Below are 21,324 nucleotides of genomic sequence, written 5' to 3'. Positions count from 1 at the left end.
GCACCAAGAAAAACAGACATTCAATAGTAGAACTGAATCCAGTATCCATTTAAAGATGATGTGTAATACCTCTGACTTTTTTTTTAAAGAAATGCTACTATTTCATTTTAAGATAGACTCCTCCACTAATTGAATGTAGATATACAATTAAATTTAGTTGGAACAGTAAACAGAAAGTTCAATGGTGGTGCAGTACAATAACTATAACCAGAGTACTCATGTAGTTATTTTTGGTAAAGCAATTTCCAGGCATCTGGGCATCCTCTACTCTGGTTAACTCCTAAGTCTTCACCTAAAGCTCACTTTCAGGGATCACTACAAGTCAGAGTTAAACACTAAGACAAGGAGTTGAGCTTACTTAGAAAAGCAACTCAAATACTGTAGTTTCCTATTTCCCAAAGAGAGGCTGTAAATAATTGCACACAAAGTTCTAAGCCTTCTGATAATATCGGACAAAATAAGGAGGCAGGAGCATTTACAACATTTGGATTGACCCTGTAGATTTTGACACTGTAAAAGGAACTTTTTTTACATTTTCCTGTTACAATCTCTTAAGATTATGTTCACAACATTTAATACTCTGCATAAACCACATACTTTCTTTTAGCTGGAGGGGATATTAGAAATCAATGCATTCAACACCTTCAAACTGAGGCCAACAAGATTATGGAATTTGCTTTCGGTTATGTATGTAGAGACTGGCAAAGTTAGAAGCAAAAGCCAAGTACAAGTAACAGAATGCTGTTGCTGGAAGAACCAGAGGACACTTTTTCCTACCTCTAGATTATTATAGAAGTGGAAGGTGAGATCCACACAAATAAAGCATTTGCCCTATCAGTTTGCCAATGAGCTTGAAAGCTAATGTAGTGTCAGAATTAACATGCCTATCTTCTGATTATTAGCCAGTATATACTTTACAAACATAAGAATTTTCAGCTCCTTTGATTAGGCTAGTCTTTATGACAGCCGCTAAAAATAATCACACTATTACTGATGTGGGCTTAATTCTTGGAATTGCGAGGCTCATTGTGTTATAAAAAAAATTGGAAGTGGTAAAGAAAGAAGATTCCAATAATCCAATAATGTATAATGTGTACACTTTATTGTTTTTTTTAGTAAGGGGTAATTATTATAGTAATCAATTATCTGAGCCTATCCTTTTTTAATGGGGAAACAGATTTCCAGACTTTATTATTAAGGCTAATTTTTAATGAAGTTTTCCTCTATGAAAGTAATACATTCCATTAAAAAATTCTATAATATAAAGAAAAGAAGGATATATATAAAATAGACCTACTGTATAGCACAGGGAACTCTACTCAATACTATGTAATGACCTATATGGGAAAAGAATCTAAAAAAGAGTGGATATATGTATAACTGATTCACTTTGCTGTACACCTGAAACTAACACAACCTTGTAAATCAAAAATTTTTTTAAATAAAATAAACTTTAAAAAAAATAAAGAAAAGGAGGATGAAAAAAATTCACCCATAGCCCTACCACCTAAAGGTATCAACTCTTAAATTTTTTTTGTATTTCTTTTCAGAAGTTTCATGTAAAAGCTTTTTTTAAAACATACTGTATTAAACATTTAAAAAGCTTTAAAAGCTGATTTTAGCATAAGCACTTTCCATGTTATTACAAAATATTCACAAACAATTTAATGGTTGCAAACATTTCCTATGATGAATATACCCTTATAATTCTGAATAACTGTTTCAAAAGAAATAATCTGAAACTCTTCCATGGAACCACCAAGTTATCAGTATATGTACACAATAAAGATCGTAGCAACATCATTTTCTGTCTGAGAGTCAAGAATATGTTTTTGTTATTCTTAAGATGATATTAATTTTCAAACAATTATTGAAATGTAATTACTGAAATTAAATTCAGAAATCAAGGTAGGGGGCTTTAAACTATTTTTCAGGAAATAAAACCCAAAGACTTTCTAAATTAAAATCTTTTACAGAATGTACATATTAGTAATGATAAGAAAACAGGTAAAATTAGCAGCTTGTTTTCAATTTACCCAAAAGAAAGAGATTTCATATTATAATCTTGTTTTCAATTTACTCAATAGAAATAGAGATTTCATATTATAATCTTGTTTTCAATTTACCCAATAGAAATAGAGATTTCATATTATAATCTGTTTCTACTGATTCATGTGTCTTACCTTGGAAAGATGACTTATTGAAGGCAGTAACAGAAGTGGCTACAGAAGGAGGGGGTAAAAGAGGGTAAATTGGCTGAAAAGATAATGTTTGTTCAAGTATAAAACATCACTGAGTTGAAATAGTCATTTATGGATTATTTAAAGCCACAATCTCAGGATAAAGTTTGAAGTTCTCTATACACAGCGGATGTAAGTAATCATTCTTCACTAAACTTTTATTTCTCCTAATAAATCAGATTTGTGTTGAATAAACTTTCATTTACCTATCAGACATCATAGAAACCAACATTATCTAAAATCTCCAAATTTTAATACATTATTTCTATAGATTTACACTCTAAGCTATTCCTATTTAGAAGATTTTTGTAAGTAGACTGATTCATTTTATAAGCCAGTTGATTTTGGGTGCTGAACTTAGAAAAAAATTTGTCAAGAAACTCCCAAATTTGAAAGATAATTAAGACTCAGACAAATCCATGGTGAGTCTATTGTAATTCACACTTCTTTAGAACAACGACTTTACATGTAAACTTTAATTTTCTGTTTAAATCTTAAAACCACAAAGAATTAAGTTAAATTACAGCCCAAATATTCATAGGTAGGTGGAAAGGTGTAAGATGTGGATGACAGCTAAGAAAGACGTGTTTTTATTCCAATTTGAATAACTGAACTCAAGTTAAATTTTACTACATTTAGTTTTCTCTTCTTATTCCCAGTGACATGTATTGACTTTACTACAGGATCCATTAACGTGCCATTATGAACTTGAGAACACTTACACATAAACACAAAACATGCACATATATGCACCAAATGAATAACATGAAAAGTCTACTTACCTCTGCTGACATCCATGGCATATAATTCTCTTAGTCCCAGCTCATTAAGAGATTTTGTCAAGTCGAGGGACTCCTGAGACTGATAGTCCTTCAATAATAGTGTATGTAATGGATCAAACTCACATTTGCTGCATATAACAGGGGCAAGTTCTTCAAGTGGTGCATGTGGGCTAACTCTCACTATCGTCTTCTGCGTTTTCTTAAAATTGATCACTACTCTCACAGTTTTCTGAAACACAGATTAAAGCCAGAGTTATACCATGATTTACTGAAACAAACTTTCTACAATGACATCTAGAACAATGAGATAATCTACAATTATATAGTGGTATGATAAACAGTGTTTTTCTACTTTGTTGTAAAATTTTCTTTTTGATTAATGTTACTTCCTAAATCCAAACCAGATTCTTAGAAATAGTTTGCTTATTAAGTAATCTAGATTAAATTCATAACTCTTGTAAAGTATTAAGTAGATTTAAATCCAAAAAGAAACATAAAAGCCTCATATCTAGTCCTACAGATGTTTTTGCTTTATTCCATATAATATTTACTTTATAATTAGCAAACAGGGCTTCCCTGGTGGCGCAGTGGTTGAGAGTCCGCCTGCCGATGGAGGGGACACGGGTTCGTGCCCCGGTCCGGGAAGATCCCACATGCCGCGGAGCGGCTGGGCCTGTGAGCCATGGCCGGTGAGCCTGCGCGTCCGGAGCCTGTGCTCCGCAACGGGAGAGGCCACAACAGTGACAGGCCAGCGAACCCAAAAAAAAAAAAACCAAAAAAAACAACAAAAAAAAAACAAAATTAGCAAACATACATAATAATAGAATTATATATGTTTTATTTTATTTTTTTTAGTTGAGAAATATCTTTCTAATGGTCAGTTGTCTCAATGAAAAAAACAGGGATATTTTATTTAAGACATTAACATTTCTGAACTTCTCTTATTTGAGGTAAGATAAACGAGTTAATCCATTATAAAGAGCTTAACACAGTGTCTGGCACATTGTAAATTATCAATAAGTAAACATTAACTATTGTGACTACCTATTGTTGTTGTCACTATTATTATTACTACTTTGGTTAATTTTAATATATTAGTAAAGAATATTATAATAGTCCTCATTTAAATATTTAATACTGCTAATTCAAAATTATTGAGAAGATTTTAAGCATCTCCACATTTTAATGTAACTGAATTAAATTCTATATGTAAATGGAATTTAGAAACATGTGACCATCTTAAGTGAAACCTACAGATTGCAGATCTTCAAAGTTTAACATGTATTCATAAAATTAAAATACCATATATAGTCCCATGTTATAGCATAAATAATACTATTTCCATTTAGATAAGTAGCATGTATATCTTGCTAGAAAATAGCCCAATATCCTGGTGAATATTTAATATTCATATTTTATAGAAAGCAAATGTTTTAGTATTGTCCAAAAAAGTTAGTTTTTTGAAGAAAATATGAGAATGTATTACTCAAGTCATATGTAAATGGACTACTAATTTAATATGTAAACCTTTATATATTTTGTGAAGTTAAAAATGGTTAATATCATTCCTAATGAAAGAGTATTTCTAGAAACCCATAAACTTCTACCCCTGTTGCTTACAGAAAAAGAACAATTTTATAAATAAAGGAGAATTGATGATATTAGAATCACTGTGGTTAAAAATTTTTGCTTAAAATTCATACATCACAGAAAACTGAGCCATCATGTAGCTCAAATTAACAATAATTTAAATAAATTACAACTACGGCTTACCAAGTACAGAGAAGCCAAAAAATTATTTTAATAAATTCTTAAAGGAATTTGTATTAAAAGAGTATAAAACCTTTTTTTAACATAAACTTTTTAAAAGAGTACCTTAAAATATAGTCATAATTGTCAAATTCTGATACTATCATATAGGTCACTTTAGAGCATCTAAAATCTGAAGTATTCCCCAAATTCTAGTTAATCCAAGGATAAACAACTAAGTGAATTGTAAACAAAGTGGCCCAGGAAAACACAATAGCCATGTTTACGTCGAATTTGACCAGGAAAGGCAATTTTATTTCATTTGCAATGAGCTGCAGATAATGACTAAAAAAATCAACTTAGTATTTTAGCTGTAAGACACCAAACTTTACAGTGAAAATCTTACCTCTGGTATTATAGGTGTAGGTTTTTTCTTATCCAAAATTTTTGGCTTTAAAATTACTTTTTCTACCTCCAACATTCCTATTGGTGTGTTTGGCTTAAATTTAATGGGGTTCTTTTCAGCTGACAGCAGATCAATTGTGTGACTTGATGGATTTAAGTGATACTGTGCACAGAGGAATATCAACAAGTCCATCATAGGTTTACTGTAAAACAAGAGTAATGCTGATCATAGAACAATTTCATTAACTGTTACATTTATTGTTTCAAGCATTTTTCCTAGGGCCTCTTGTCCTCAGTAGATAAAACAAGGCTGCAAAATACTATTTGTGAAAGCAGCTTAAAAATCTAACTACAAGATATTTAAGCAGACAAAATTATAATAGTTTAAAACTTCTGAATAGTATTCAAGAGAGCTTGGACCTTTGTGTTGGTTTAAAAATTCTGTATATTTTATCTGCCAACTTGTCTTCATATCATAGATTTCAGTAGAAGGAAAAGCCCTTCCTTATCCAAAAGCAGTCACTTGGTTTAGCAGATCCTCCTTTATAATGTCATTTGGAATATGAGCAATCTTTAGCTTATAAACTGGTTCTCATAAGCATAAAGTATTCTCACCCTTTGGGCTTTAGAAAGCATAGAAAGAATCTACATGAGGAAGCCCACAAATCCTAAAGAAGAGTGTCGTACAGATTTCTTAATTCATTCAAACAGCATTTAATATTTTCTAGGCACTGGAGACATGGTACAACTGTTATGGCATACCTTCTCTCATAGATCTAATACTCTGCTAGATGGACTAGACCAAATGTCAGCAAACTACAGTCTGCAGGTCAAAGTGGGCCCACAGCCTGTTTTTTGTAAATAAAGGTTTACTGGCACACAGCTGTGCTCATTTGTTTACATAATATCTAGGGCTACTTTTGTGTTACAACGGCAGATTTCAGTAGATGTGACTGAAACTTTATGGCCCACAAAACCTAGTATTTTTACTATCTGGGTCTTGACAGAAAAAGTTTATGGACTCTTGTGCTACACAATGAAAAAATAACCAAGTAAATGTATGAGATAATTTTAAATAGTGATTAAGTGTTAAACACTAATGGTAATACATAACCTATCTCTATAGGGAATTGTTAATCCAACCTGAGATTCAGAGACACTTCTTAATTTTTTGCTTCCCTTTCCACAGACTCCAACTGTTGACACAGACTTTTGTTTCCATTCACAGCATCAACAGAACAGTGTGGTCTCCAATTCTTTTTCTTTTCTTTTTTTTTTTTTTAATATCTTTATTGTAGTATAATTGCTTTACAATGGGGTGTTAGTTTCTGCTCCAATTCTTTCTTAACTGTCAGCCTTTAAGGAAAGCACGCCAAAAAATCTTTTGTATTATGTGCTTTCCTCAAACATCTGGAGATCCTAAGCTATTAGATTGTATTTAAGACTGAGGCACTAAAACACTGTGTAAAAGTCCTATTTTCATGAACTGAGGTATATAGGTTGATGGGCTTCATTTGAGGGTAATCAGGCGGCCAGCTATTTTTTTTTTTCCAATGGGAGGTATAACTATCAATAAAAAATAATTCTCCAATTTCTTGAGTAGATATATGAACCCAGCTACCAGTTTTTTAGAAAGTTGACAGGGAAATGAGGCTAAAAATCTCACTGTTCAGCATGCTATTTTTAATTTAGTAATCTGTTTTCATATGCACCTCATTCCCAGTCTCCTAAGTGGAACTCCCAGGTAGGTAGCCTCTCTGGTTCAACATTCAGACAGGCAGTGTCCTGCTGGGGAAGGATTAGTTGTCTGGCACTGTGTGGTCTTGAGGTCAAACACTTTATATAGATTTTCAAACCATCCCCTGGATTCAGACCCTACCTCACCCTCACCTTCTACGGTCGTTGCCCATTCTTTAGCCATTCCAGTTGATTTGGGAAAAAGAGGTATATTTCATAAGAGTACACTCACCTCCCTTCTCTCTCCCACATACAAGTTGTACCCATTATACATATACCAAGAAAAATAAATAAATAAAAGACTAAGTCCCTCAGTAAAAAAAATGTTCTCTGGAATATGTTTCAATACCCAAAATACATTTCCCATATCTTTATTAAATGCTTGCACAGTAATATTTAGGAGTTTTATGTCCTTCTCTTGAGCTATCTAGTATGTTCATACATAAATTTTCTATAATTTCCCAAATTTTGGCTTTGGATAGTACATATTTAATTTCATTGAGAGAAAAACTAGCATAATGGTATTGTTGAAGTTCATTTTTTCGTAACATAGTACTCTATGATAGCAATTTGATTCTACGTACCGATTTTAGATTTGGAAAATGGTACTTCTTTCCCTGATAGTAAATAAACTTAAGAAGGATTAGGTAATGCCTAGAAAAATACAATATAATTACAAATACAGTTAAGCTGGAAGAGGAGAGAATTTTCACTGCCAACTAAATGGAGAGCTGTCCACTGTGGTCTATGAGTAAATGGTGCTATGTTCAGATTATATTTCTCTTTCTCTCTATATATAAATGTGCCAACTAATTCATGGAAAAATTCTAAACTTTACACTTCAAACACCTTTTACTTTCTTAAATGTACAGTTCTTTAGAGTCTCTGCCGGAAATATACACTAAAAGTTAACAAGACAAAAATAGTGATTAGTTTAAAGTTTTGTTTTGTTAATCCCTATTTTTGTGCTACAATTTTTTCATCCCTTTATGTACAAACATATAAAACTTTAAGGAAAAAGATACTTTAAAATTTTTTAAAGATAATAACAATTTGACACTCTTATTTAAACCTTCTGATATGCCTTAATGAATTACTGTATTTCTATCTGTGATATATAAATTTTCTAATTTAATAAAGGTGATGGATAATGGGCCAAGAATATTATAATTATGGCCTATTCCTTTAGTCAATATGGTCACCTATAATCTTTGCACACTATAGTATATATAGTATACTATACTATACTTTTTTTGTAGCCAAAACGTTGCATGCTGACTAGAACCTTTGAACTCACTGCCTAAATGTCTTCTAATAAACGACTCTTGGAAAGGCAAGTAAAAGTTACAGATCTTCTTTATAACCTTATTCTCTCATTCTATAATTACAGGTTCAACTTTTTATTCAATAATTCCAGAAGCCAATTTTGTCTGGAAAATATTCCTATTCCCAGGCAGATAAATGCAAAAGACCAGAAAGTTCTCTAACAGACAAAAATACAGATGGGGACTTAATACTGTCTATGATAATGATATTTCAAATTTCTGGGGAAAGGACTGAACGTTCAGTAACTGGTATTGGGAAAAATCTGATGGAAAAAAAAGCTATGTATCTACCTTATTCCTTACACTAAAGTAAGCCCAAGAGGACCAGCTATATAAATATGAGAATATAATTCTGGGCAGGGGGAAGCGGGGGAACCAAAAAGAAATCCATCTTCATGTAGTTTATGTTCTAGAGCAGGGCTGTCCAACAGAACTTTCTGCAGTGATAGAAATGCTCTGTATCTGTCCTGTCCAATACTGTGGCCACTCACTGCATGTAGCTACTGAGCATCTGAAATACACTGAGCTAGTGGACTAACAAACTGAATTTTTCATTTCACTTAAATTTAAATAGTTTAAACACACATGTGGTGAGTGGCCACTGTATTGGACAGAGTAGCTCTAGTGCACTGATTCTCCAGTGTGATTCACAAATCAGCAGCATCAGTGTTGCTGGGAACTTGTTAGAATTGCAAATTCTCAAGCCCCAGTCCAGATCATTGAATCGGAGACTCTGGGGTTGAGGCACGGGAATACGTGCTTTGACAAGCACTCCAGCTGATTCTGACACATACTATAGTTTTCAAACCAGTGATCTGGAGAGAAGAGGATAAAGAAACAAGTAAATTATATAGTGTACCAGATAATGATAAATGCCATGATGAAAGTAAGATAAGGAAGGAGATTAGAAAATGTCCTAACTGAAAAGATGACATTGGAAAAGAGACCTGAATGGAATGGGATACTGGGGAAAGAGTGTTCCAGGCATAGTTGACAAGTGCAAAGGCCCTGAGGCAGAAGTGTGCTCCACATGTTTAAAGAAAAACAGAAACCAGCCTGCTGGGGTAAAAACAGTAGACATGATATTAGAGTGATTTTCTTATAGATCTGGAAGGCCTGGTGAAGACTTGGGATTTTATGAAGTGAGGTAGAAAACCACAAAAGGGTTCTGAGCAGTGATGGGATCTATTTTACATTTTTAAAGGATAATATTCTGATTGTTGTATTCACAGTAGCCTGAGGTTACAAAGCTATTGCAAAAATTTAGGTGAGAGAAGCTGATAGCTTAGACTAGTCAGGTTCCAGATATATTTCATAAGGAGGTGATAGGATTAAATCGAATGCGGGAAGAAAAGGGTAAGATGACACAAGAGACAGAAAGAGGAGCCAGCCAATGGGAAGAGGCCAGGATTGCAGGGACACTATCAAGTGGCAGCGTTGCTAAAAGGACTCCATAGAAGGCCTAAAATGCTCATTTAAGTTATTTGGTATGTGATATACTTACTAACCTCTCCCTGGTGACCCGCAAACCATCGCTATGGTCCTGATAGCTTTGAGAGGGGTTAAATCAAGGAGAGAAAGGACATTTCAAAAAGTAGAGACTGGAAAATAAGAATCCAAAAAAAGGATATAAAGTCCAAGCCAGAGGTGGCGCCAAGAACATAAACCCTTGGGAATTTACAATAATATTATAAAGGGTATTTATGGAGCAGGGGTTCAGGCCAATCTTTCAGAGACCTCAAAGAGCAGAATGACCTAAAGATGTTCTCTGGGTTCCATTTATACCTAGATGTGAACTCCTCTCTAGCAGGACCACCTCTTAGCAGACTTTCTTCCCAGGACCTAATACAATGTAGGTCAGGGTCATTGAATGTGAATTTATAGGAACCAATGATTATTTATCTCTTAGGTAATTTTGCTTAAACATCCACGAGTTCAAACACATAGCAGATAATATGCATTTGAGATTTCTGTTCAGTGTCTGATGCATGAAAAGATGCAATTGTTGAAAGGAGATTCACATGCTTTAAAAAAAACCCACATAGGTGAGAAAGCTGTTTTGCTTTTTGTTTTTTAATTAACAAACTTGACTAGTAGCACTGTTGTGTCTAAAGCCAGTACATCTTTACACAGAAGTGGGATATAAGCATTAAGTTGGGCTAAGACCTTATCCGAAAACAGCCTCAGACCAGTTCAATTGCTTGAAATATTTAATTGAAAGCTCAGCATTTGGCACCAAAAGCACAGAAGAGATGACCCTGACCTTGCGGATTCTGAGGGTGGGAATTACTGACTGGCTCTACCATAAAGGAGCTGTAACACTATAAAGGCAGGACATTAACTTTTAAGCAGGCCCTGCATGCAGTGGGGCTGCTTTGGGGGATTAACTAGTCACGAAGTGCTCCCACAGAATACGAAACCATCTCTTGAGTGTAGTTTAGAATTATCCACCTGAATGCCAAGTTACTTCTACCAAAAACAGCAATTTTGGTTTGAGGATAATTATCCTAAGCTGATGCACCTAACAGCAGTTGGCAAAAAGGTTTAAGCACGTGATCACCACAGGAAGGATGCTTGTTCTCCTGTTTGCTGAGGTAGGAGCACATGCCAGCAGTCTACCTGCAGCCCGAGCCAGATAATTAAAAGTTGAAAAGGACTGGCTGAATTTGTTCATTACTTCTTCATTCAAATAAGAAACAGTCTTTTCTTCCGCTATACTACCACATTACTTTCAATTTTGGTTTATTATTTAAGAGTCTGCTTTGCATTATTTACAGATTTTTTTCTCTTATGACTGCCTAGAGGGCCGATTTAAAAAAAAAAAAAAACTCTTTAGAAACTCTTCTTTGAAATGGAAGAAATCCCTATGAGATTTCCCACTCCTTATAGAAACAAACGATCCCTTGCATTAACTTCATACCTATTATCTCATTTGAGCTCACAACCACCACAAAAGCTACTCCCACTTTACGAATGAAAAAATTGTCGTTAGAGAAGTTACATAAACAGATTATGAGAAGCATAAATAGAATTAGGGTGCAGTCAGGATCAAAATGTCCTGACTCCTAATCCAGCCACATTTTAGCCTCATGATGCCATGAATCAGGATTCAGGAGAGGGTGGATGGTTTGCAACAGGCTATCTGCTATCTGCTGCAGTTTTACTTCATAGATTGATGGCATCACAAAATTACCCCCTAAAATCCTCCAGTGACCCTTCCTGCATTCATGACACATATTAAGGGTAATCTTGTCCTAGTTTTATACCTGCTAGATAAGACTTCCCATTTTTGTGTTTTTAAGATCCACTTGCATATCAAAAATGAAAGTCATGATTCGCCAAAGAGCTTTCAGATCAGCTCCAACAACTATGTAGGTGAATTTCCAAACCCTAGAGGTGCTTAAACAAAGTCACTTACCAATAGGGTTGCAATGAAATTTATCATCGAATCTGGACACCTGAGATCGAAAGAGGGGCACTATTAGTAATTACTCTGGGATAATAGGTACAAACAGGGACTGTCATAGGAAAACGAAGATGATGATGATAAGTCTTTTTTATGACTAGATGGATTTCAAGCATCTGATAAGGGGTTGAACCCGAATGAGTAAGATTCTGCCTTAGTATGATTCTTTAAATCTACCCCAGTATCTAATAAGGTATTTTACCCATTCTCGATCCATGCTCAAAACTGAGTTGAGTTGAATTTGTTCCAGCTGTCCCTTACAAAGGCATACCAACAACCCAATTAAACTTACCAATAACAGTATAGGAACTTTTAAAACATTCTCCATTGTTACTGATGTTTATTTATCTTAAGCTAACCCACCTCCTTTAGTAATGAGTTCAGGAATGAAGCTAACCCACCTAATTCGGAATGAGTTCAGGAATGCTAACTATGCTTGTGTGCATGAGATGAAGTGGATCAGGGAGATAAAACAAATAAACCTAATCTCAAAGTTGAGAGTGCTTACTGAATTATGCAATAGGAAACATTTTGAAGAAAGTAACACACAATTTAAATTTGAAGACAATAATAGATCAGGGTAGTATTCAATTGATAAAAGGTCATACCAAATACTAAAAACAGATATTTCTCAAAGCAAAAAAAAAAGTTGAAATTCTCCACTTTAAACTCTCCTTGATCATTTATTTTGGATATTATATTTGAATCTAATTATAAACAATTACCTTTATAAAAACTGTGATTTAGGAACATACCTATTAAACATGCATACATACCCCTTATAAAAAGAGAAATACCACAAATATATCTCACTGCAATTGGGACAACTCAAATATGGGCAAAGGATAAGATAAAATGTCATTGACATGAAAGTCAGAAATTATTAACAGAAAAAAAAGGCAAGTTACAAGATAGCATGTACAGTATGATGTCATATTGGCAAAAGAGGAAAAGGTTCCTATATAGGTATATGTGTAGATATACAATTGTGAGTGTGTGTGGTGTATGTCTATGTATATGTCTGTGTGAGTAAAAGGTTATATACCACAATGTTAGTAACTGTAATCTTTCTCCTTAATAATGACATGGTGTTTTAAGTATTTTTTCTGGCTTATCTGTCTTTTCCTACTTTCTGTAAGGCCCAACCATTGCATTTATAGTCATAAAAAATTAAAAGTAAAATTAGAAGGGTCATTGTTATAAGGTGTAGATGCCAGGGAAGGAAAGGGATGAGGGTGGCCCTCCTAGGACTTGGAGGGCATTTGTTAGTATTCTTTCACTGTTTCTCAAACCAGGAGAGCGATCAGCCAACAGAGGCTTACGTGCTGCCTGGCTCAGGGCAGCGGGGGAGTGCCAAAGCCTGGAGTACAGGATTCCAACTAGGTAGAAACTCAGGCAGGACTGTTACACTTAAATAACTTAACAGCTAAAATTCCAACTTTTATTTTAAGCAGGTACAATTGAAAAAGTATCTAAACCAAAATTGAAAGCATCCTTATGGAGTTCAATGTGATTATGCCATGCAACAGATTTTTAGCAGTATGTTTTTGAAATCTATTACCCTATTATATGATGTATTCATCACACATCTGTCATTTGACATTTTTCAATAAATATAAGAATGATACGAAATTCTGAAACTCTTCTGCAATCCATACCATTCGTTGTATTACTGGTTTGTGTTTTTTTTTTGGAGAAGGGTGAGTTAAAATTGACCCACATTGATCCAGTAATTTCTTGTTGTTTTTCATAGTCTACTTTTTTCCAATAGGTGGCACTGTAGTCCATGTAAAACTCTCCTGAGCTAGTTCTCTGACCCACCCAGTGCCCTTCAAAACTCTGGTCTTAAAGGCCAGAGATGTGAGGTGACTTGCTTGACATCACATAGCAAGTTATGTAATAAACCGTAGAGCCTGAGATTTCTAACTTCAAGTTCTATGCTTTCTTTGTGTTTTCATTCCTGGTATTCTAAAATTTGCTCATATCAAAGCAAATTCCTATTTATGGTATTCAGGTCATGAAATATATACCCATAGAATGCTCTCCCTATAGGCTAACAAAGAGGGTTAATGTCAATCTTTTATCAAATTCCCAAATGAAAACTGCTTTTAAAGTGTCCCCAGAGAAAGAGGAAAAAGGAAAAATACTTATTCAGTGAGAATGACACCTGACTATAAGGTAAGGACCTACAGTGATGTACAAACATACCTACATACTTCCTTTTTCTCTGTAGTGTCTATGCCAGTTTAGCCTATAAACTCATTTTCATTAAAAATTAACTTTTCCCAAGTACTGGTAGACACTACCACTTATGCTATTGCATAGTGTGGTACTTTCTGAGGAGCACAGCCCCTAGGCAGCTTGCCTCTAACAGTACTATTCTTTAATGCTCACTTTTAATAAGGCACAGAGCTGCTTTGCCTGGTGAAAAAAGTTGTTTACTTGACCAGCACACAGATACAAACACAAACACACACACACACACACACACAGATATATATACACATATACCTGTACTTCTTCCTTCAATCCAATCATTCGTAATAACAGGACACACAGAAATGCCCAAGAGTTTTCAGGCTGCCACTCAGCCATCTTCAATGTAAGTCAAGGATCCCAAAGGCAAGATAACAGACATCGGGTGACTTTTGGTCACTAAAGAGGCAATATCACTAAGCTCTGGTACCAAAAGATTGGTAAGCCTGCAGAAGGCTCCTAACCTGATTCAGGATAACAAGTTTTTAGTTTGCCCCTGAGCATAAAGTCTATTACCACCTCCAATCTTATTGTGTTCCTTAATCCGAACAAGCTCTTTGGTGAAAAATCAATGTACAAACAAGTGCATTCTTCTGAAAATAATGCTGTGTGTTACATTCTTGAAAATGAAACATTCTGAGCATATCTCTGCATGAATTGTATAAGAAGAGAGGGGAGGGCTTCCCTGGTGGCGCAGTGGTTGAGAGTCTGCCTGCCAATGCAGGGGACACAGGTTCGAGCTCTGGTCCGGGAAGATCCCACATGCCGTGGAGCAACTGGGCCCGTGAGCCACAACTACTGAGCCTGCGCGTCTGGAGCCTGTGCTCCGCAACAAGAGAGGCCGTGACAGTGAGAGGCCTGTGCACGGCGATGAAGAGTGGCCCCCACTTGCCACAACTAGATCTTTTTAAAAATCTTTCCCAAGAATACATTTTGAGAAGCAAAACTTTTCTGAACAGTTAAATGAAGCATATGATAAGTTTCTAAATATTTATTTCAGGCTCATATTGATATTATTCTCCAAAGGAGATATATATATATATAATACTATCAAAATAAATATAAGATACAAAGAATATTTAGACAAATTAAGAAGAGATGGTCTCAAAAAATTAAATTAGAGATCCTTCACAGTAACATACGGAACTCTGATTTAGCTAAGAAAACCTTATGCCTTTAAACTTATTTAAAATGATTCTTCTGTAGTCCCCCACTAAATTCCTGTATCATTTTGTTGAAAATTTTCCTATTCCATTTATGGTAACAAAGCCCAGAAGAAATTTAAATTATCTATATCATGGGTCTTCACATAGGTAGCTAACATTTTTCAGAAATAGAATAAATTTTTCTATTTGTACATTTTTGTTTTTGTTGTTATTGTTAAACGTTAGTTTTTGGTTTTGTTTTTTTAAATAACGGGGCAACAGTTGCTGCAACCTTCAAGATACCCCAAATCACACTCTTAAGATATCCTGAACCGCCTTCTAAAATATCTGGAATCACTCCTGAGATATCCAGAATCACACTCCTGAAATATTCCGAATCACACAACCACTTGTAATTATAAACATTTAATATTAAAAAAAAATTAGTCATAGTGTCTACAACTTGAGTCATTCCTGAGTGATAAAACTATTAGGAACAAAGTCTCAAAATCAAATCCCCCAGTAAAAACATTGATATAAAACAAATTCTACTCTCAGAAAAGTTTTTCAGCCCCAAAATTTAAAGTTTTGTTTAAATTTTTCAAACAAAATTTAAAAAGCAATCAGAATTTGGGGCATTCTTGCCTTACTCTCTACCTGAGGAAATATATTTAAGAGATTCTGGGAAAGCTACTGGGACCCATCCAAATGCCTCTTCAAGACACACCATTTAAGTTGCTACCTCCATCAACATATAAGATTTAGGGAGACAATATGCTGAATTTACTAAATGGTAAATACTACATTGCAAGAAACTGTAAAAAAAAAAAAGAAAAAGAAAGAAAGAAAAAAGAAAATGTGCTAAGCACCAAGAAGAAAAGTCATGAGACCTGCATGGATCTTATGGTTTATTTAAGAAGATAAGATACACATATAAATTATAGCATAGGACAAGGTATGATTGTCCTATCAATGGTATAAAGTGTCAGAAGAGTTTGGAAGTCAGAGGTAATAGTTCATTCTGGGGAGATCAGGGAGCCTTTAAATCAAAACTCACTTGAGCTACATTAACTGGATAAAATGTGGCTGGTAAGGTACTCAAGATGGAATGGCTTTCCAAAAAAAGTGTGGAGGTGGAAAAAGTAGAGTATCTGTAGAATCAAAGAGTCATGCGGCTGAAGCTTAAGCTATTTAAAGGGGAGTAGTGAAGGAAAGACTGCTTAACTCCAGAGGAAAAGAGAAGAAGGTGGCCCAGTGTCCAGGCTTGTTAGCTTGGACTTCCTTACTTTGTTGAATTGCCATCCCTACAGTCTTTTATCAAAGCGAGTGCCACAAACAGAGGGATGTTTTAGTCAGATTAACCTGAGGGTGGGGAATGAAAGGAGAGCGCCCAGGGTTAAGGAAAACAGTTCTCAGAAGAGAATGGTGGAAGTCACTATGTGCCAGGCACTGATAAGTATTTCATTTAATCCCAACAACAATTCAGTTATAAAACATTTTTTATAGATAAGAAAACTGAAGCAATTCAACAACAGTTGGTGGCCCAGAAACAAAAAGCTGACTGATGGAAAATTACTCCAGTTTAGGAACCTGGAAGGCAAACATGCTGGAAGGTCAAAAGGATGGGGAAAATCTAGGGTCCTTGTAAGTACAAATGTGGTAGAAATGACTGATGCAGAATCCAGGTCAAATATGAAGAAAAATGCAGCAACAGGAAGAGAAATCATCAATTAGACTTCATAAGGAGGATGAAGAACAAATCCAATTAAGAAAGAGAAAGTGGATAAGCTAGACTCAAAAAAGTTGTGTCAAAGAGAGAACCTAAGATCTCAGTATTGGATCAGCTTCAAAGTGGTAAGATACCACGGTCCAGGTGGACAGGGGATGTACACTATGGATGTATTTTCCCAGAGTCAAGGAAACAGAAGAAAAGTTAGCTCAGGGTAGCATGTGGAAAAGTTTAAAGTAATTATGATGGGTGACAGGATAGAGGGGAAACCCGTGATTCTAATACTGAAGTCCCTGAGGTTTAAAAACAAACAAACAAACAAAAGAACCCAGAAGGCTGATAGTAGAGAAGATGGCAATATAAACAGATGACTGGTATATTCAAGATGAAATTTTGAGGAGTACTGATAATGAAACCATTGTTACCTGTCAGCATCAGTGAAGAACAAGGAAAAAATACTGACTTTTAAAAAAAATTACCTTGAATTCAGGGAACATAAGAGGAATTGCCTTTATTACCCCAGCCACATCCATTACCATTATTATTTTAAAACCAGGGTAATGGTGTGATTTCAAGGATTGAAGATGATGCGATGGCCACTGTGTCTAACTTACAAGATGCCTTCCTCCCTCAGAAGAGGTAAAACCCACCTGCATCTAAGGTGGACACCCACCAAGGTCAGTCACAGGGTTCTCAACCTCCTAAATATGGTTCAATGGGTCATCTCCAAAACTACTTCCAATACCAAATAAATGGCAAAGTGCAACTGACTTAAATTTAATGAGAATTTAATACACAATACTATGTATTGTTTGCTAATGCTGAACTTTTTTATTTTCATGAACTTTCAATAATTCATAAAGTTGTACATAATCTTAAGAATAAATCTCAAGATTAAGGTTATCTTGAATAAATTTCATCTAGGTAAAACCACATTGCAAAAATGCAGTACTCAATATGTTGCCTGCTTATTCTTTCGTTCTACACACACATATATACATACACATACACATGCAATACTAAGGTCAAAATAGCTTAAATTTCTAAATCAGGACTCTGGATAACAAACGGGTAGTTGAAGGTGAAAGGTGGAACAAGACCCAGTATGCAACTCATGTAACTTTCCACTTCAAAATGAAATGGAAAATTACACTTGGCTTTATTCCATTTTTCCAATTTTTATTCAGGTTTTAAAAATATCAGTCTCCTGGGCTTCCCTGGTGGCACAGTGGTTGAGAGTCTGCCTGCCAATGCAGGGGACACGGGTTCGTGCCCCGGTCCGGGAAGAACCCACATGCCGCGGAGCGGCTGGGCCCCTGAGCCATGGCCGGTCGGAGCCTGTGCTCCGCAACGGGAGAGGCCACAACAGTGAGAGGCCCTCGTACTGGGCGGGGGGAAAAAAAAAAAAAATCAGTCTCCTAAATCACATATTCCCTTCTCGCTGGATTAAAGTTTAATTCTATGTTTCTATTAAATTTATCCACATTTTAAATAACTTTATTAAATCATTCAATGATGTGAAAAATCCTGCTAGTTTTACAGATTTATCTGTTTTGATAAATAAAAGAGTATTACCTTTTAAGAGTAGTTAATAACTTCTGCAAAGTCAAATTTGGAGAAGCGGCTTAAAAGAGAAAGAATAATTTGGAAGGGAAGGGAAAGAGTTTTCTTATGGGTCCCTGGCTTGCTTTGTAAGTTTGAATTAGAAAATCAATAAAACTGATGACTGTTCCTCTGGAAAAGGCTATTAAAAAAATTTTTTTTTTAAATGACTAACAAAATAAAATAGTTCCAAATTCCAAGAGTCACTTCACTGGGATTGTGGAATTCATAGATTTGATATTTAAAGCATTGTTATAAAAATTTTAATACCTTTTAGCATTTACTTTTTTAATAGATAAGTAAACTGAGTGATGAATAAAGTATCTGCCAAAGAAAAAAATCAAGAAGTCTACAACAGAGGGTTTCAAATACAGAAGAAGAAAGGGAAGTCCTGGTATTTCCTTCACTCCATCGTACCTGCCATGAACAGTAGTAGATTTGATAATATCCCCAGGTAGAACGACCAAGAGTTCAATATCTTTATCTATCGTGTTTTCTTTCTGTTCCATGATAAAAGCAGAAGATTCTACAGAATCATCAACTGAAGAGGCATCAAGGTATTTGGTCTCAGCTGGAGGAAGCGGTGCCTTGGCTTTTGGTTTTCTCCTAAAACAAAAACAAAACAGAGAATAAAATATACGTATTTTAAAAATAATTTGCTAAGAGGATCTCATTTAATAAAAATACAAAATGTGTTTATGTATGTTTTTCACACCTAGGAAAAAAATGCACTAAAATGTTAACTGTTAGCTTACTAGGGATGATGGAATTAAGTAAACTTTTTTTCTGCCTTTTAAAAATCAGCATATTTGTTTGTTTTCAACAATACGCTTGCATTACTTGGCAGTACAAAGAAACATGGTAACAAAAGAGATCTGAGGGCTTCCCTGGTGGCGCAGTGGTTGAGAGTCCGCCTGCCGATGCAGGGGACACGGGTTCGTGCCCTGGTCCGGAAAGATCCCACATGCCGCGGAGCGGCTGGGCCCGTGAGCCATGGCCGCTGAGCCTGCGCGTCCAGAGCCTGTGCTCCGCAACGGGAGAGGCCACAACAGTGAGAGGCCCACATACTGCAAAAAAAAAAAAAAAGAGATCTGATATCGGCCTTCATTAAATTCAATTAATGTGTGTTCACTACAGCGAAGCAAAAGTACTGCATTTTCTTTGGTGGAACAAATTATAAAAATTCTTACTGTCCTAGGATGGAAATCAGTATCTCATTTCCACACCTCCTAATACCTCTTACCTTTGTGCCTCTCATTCTATTTGTTTCCAATCTAGTGTATTCTGCCTCTCTAACCAGATTAAACTCTACCTATGCTTCAAAATCTAGCTGAAAACACCCTCCTACCACCCCCCTATATCGAGTGTCTCTCTATAAGGCACATACAACAGATTCCACAAATGTAACATTTTTCCCATTTTTTTTCTCCTGGGTACCAGTTTCATCTCTCTGCCTACATTTATTACTCCCTGTAAGAAAGAAGCATGCTGTATTTCCCACCGTGCTTAGCAATGAACAGTGAACTGTGATTGGTTATTTGATAAAGTATATTTCTTATTTCAATAAAAAATGTTACAAATAATTATTCTAATAAATATGCTTCAGTGTCACTTACTAGGACAACCCCTTAACTGATTTATAACAGAAACAGTAGTAGACATTCTACACATGGCCAATTCAATGCTTTGATGATTCCTAGGCAAAAATAAAAACCATGCAAAATAAAAGGCCTTCTTTGTAAGTAAATACGTAACATCCAGCCATTAAGTATTTTCAAAATTTAAGGTCTTACAAATCCAAGCACGTTTGTGCACTCAGCATCATGAAAAAACAGAAACAAGGTTCCTACATTAATTTTCTAAAATAATAGGCCTTTAATTTTTAGGAGTATAACTGCAAAGTTATATTACACTTTAGAAAATATTTCTTTTACAATAGTGACAAAAATGAATTTTTAGAAGTGTTTCAATAAATATAACAAGTTTATAAAATCTATATGAAGAAAAACGTTATCCAATTTCCAAATGTTTTTAATCTGCCCAAATCAACTACTCATCTATTCAACAAACATTTATCCTGTAACAGACAACCATGTAGCAGATTCAGCTAAACACTGGGGATGTAAAGACAGTAAGACCCAGTTCTCCTTCCCCAAAAGGACTGAAAGATATATACAAAATTAGAATAAATTTTGATGATTGTTCTGATACAGGTACAGCTGCAGATGGTACAGCTGCAGCTCATAGGAAGAGAAACTTTCCTAGGAATCCAGAAATGTTTGACAAGATGGGAAACATGAGTTGGGTTTGGGGGAATGAATAGAAACTCACAGGAAAAGACAAGAAATAATTGATATTTTAGGCAAAGGAAAGCAAATCAAGCCATGAAAGAAAGTGGTACTTCTCAGAATTGAAGAGTTTGGTAAAATTCCACAGAAAAGTCAAAGGAGAAGAGAAATCAGTGAATCTATGAAAAAGCTTTTATAAATTAAGAGAATTCAGCAAGGTGGCTTGGCACAAAATGATACATGCCGGCATCAACAGCCTGTGTAACCATAAGCAAAACCTAGTCAAAGTATAATGGAAGAAAACACTTCTTTTACAGTAGCAACCAAAATAAATTTTTAAAAATTATTACAATAAATACAACAAGAATTTTGCAAAATGTATATGAAGAAAATCTTAAATGCCAAATAGTCAGCTTGGATCTCCCCTCCCTTAGACTCCAGATTTATAAATTCAATGCCTACTTGACATCTGGACTAAGATGACTAACTGGAATCTCCAGCTAAACTTCCAATTCCTCTTCCCATCTCCTCCAAACCAAATGTTTTCCTCTCCAAGTCTTCCCATCTCAGTAAATCTCAATTCTTTTTTTTTTTTTTTTT

General features: G+C 35.1%; 1 protein-coding gene across 15 annotated transcripts in view; it reads right to left on the bottom strand.

Moving 5' to 3' along the window:
* The window catches only part of COBLL1 (cordon-bleu WH2 repeat protein like 1), a 160,507-nt gene that overhangs the window by 44,129 nt on the left and 95,054 nt on the right, over positions 1-21,324 (bottom strand). For 9 of the 15 annotated variants that reach the window (XM_027129482.1, XM_027129488.1, XM_027129534.1 and 6 more), the window contains 4 exons: positions 18,854-19,042; positions 5,178-5,379; positions 3,023-3,251; positions 2,184-2,222 (listed from right to left, as the gene is read on the bottom strand). In XM_027129482.1, the coding sequence (XP_026985283.1) occupies positions 2,184-2,222; positions 3,023-3,251; positions 5,178-5,379; positions 18,854-19,042 (659 nt within the window). Of the gene's footprint in view, positions 1-2,183; positions 2,223-3,022; positions 3,252-5,177; positions 5,380-11,656; positions 11,697-18,853; positions 19,043-21,324 lie in introns of those variants that run through there. The other 6 variants (XM_027129498.1, XM_027129582.1, XM_027129592.1 and 3 more) reach the window with 3 other exon arrangements.

The sequence above is a fragment of the Aethalodelphis obliquidens genome, unplaced genomic scaffold, assembly GCF_003676395.1.
Source record: "Aethalodelphis obliquidens isolate GAN/ISIS:26980383/991018 unplaced genomic scaffold, ASM367639v1 scaffold2, whole genome shotgun sequence".
In the NCBI taxonomy this organism is placed as follows: domain Eukaryota; kingdom Metazoa; phylum Chordata; class Mammalia; order Artiodactyla; family Delphinidae; genus Aethalodelphis; species Aethalodelphis obliquidens.
Note: the sequence above shows the minus strand (reverse complement) of the source record. Positions and strands in the feature narration are given on the sequence as shown.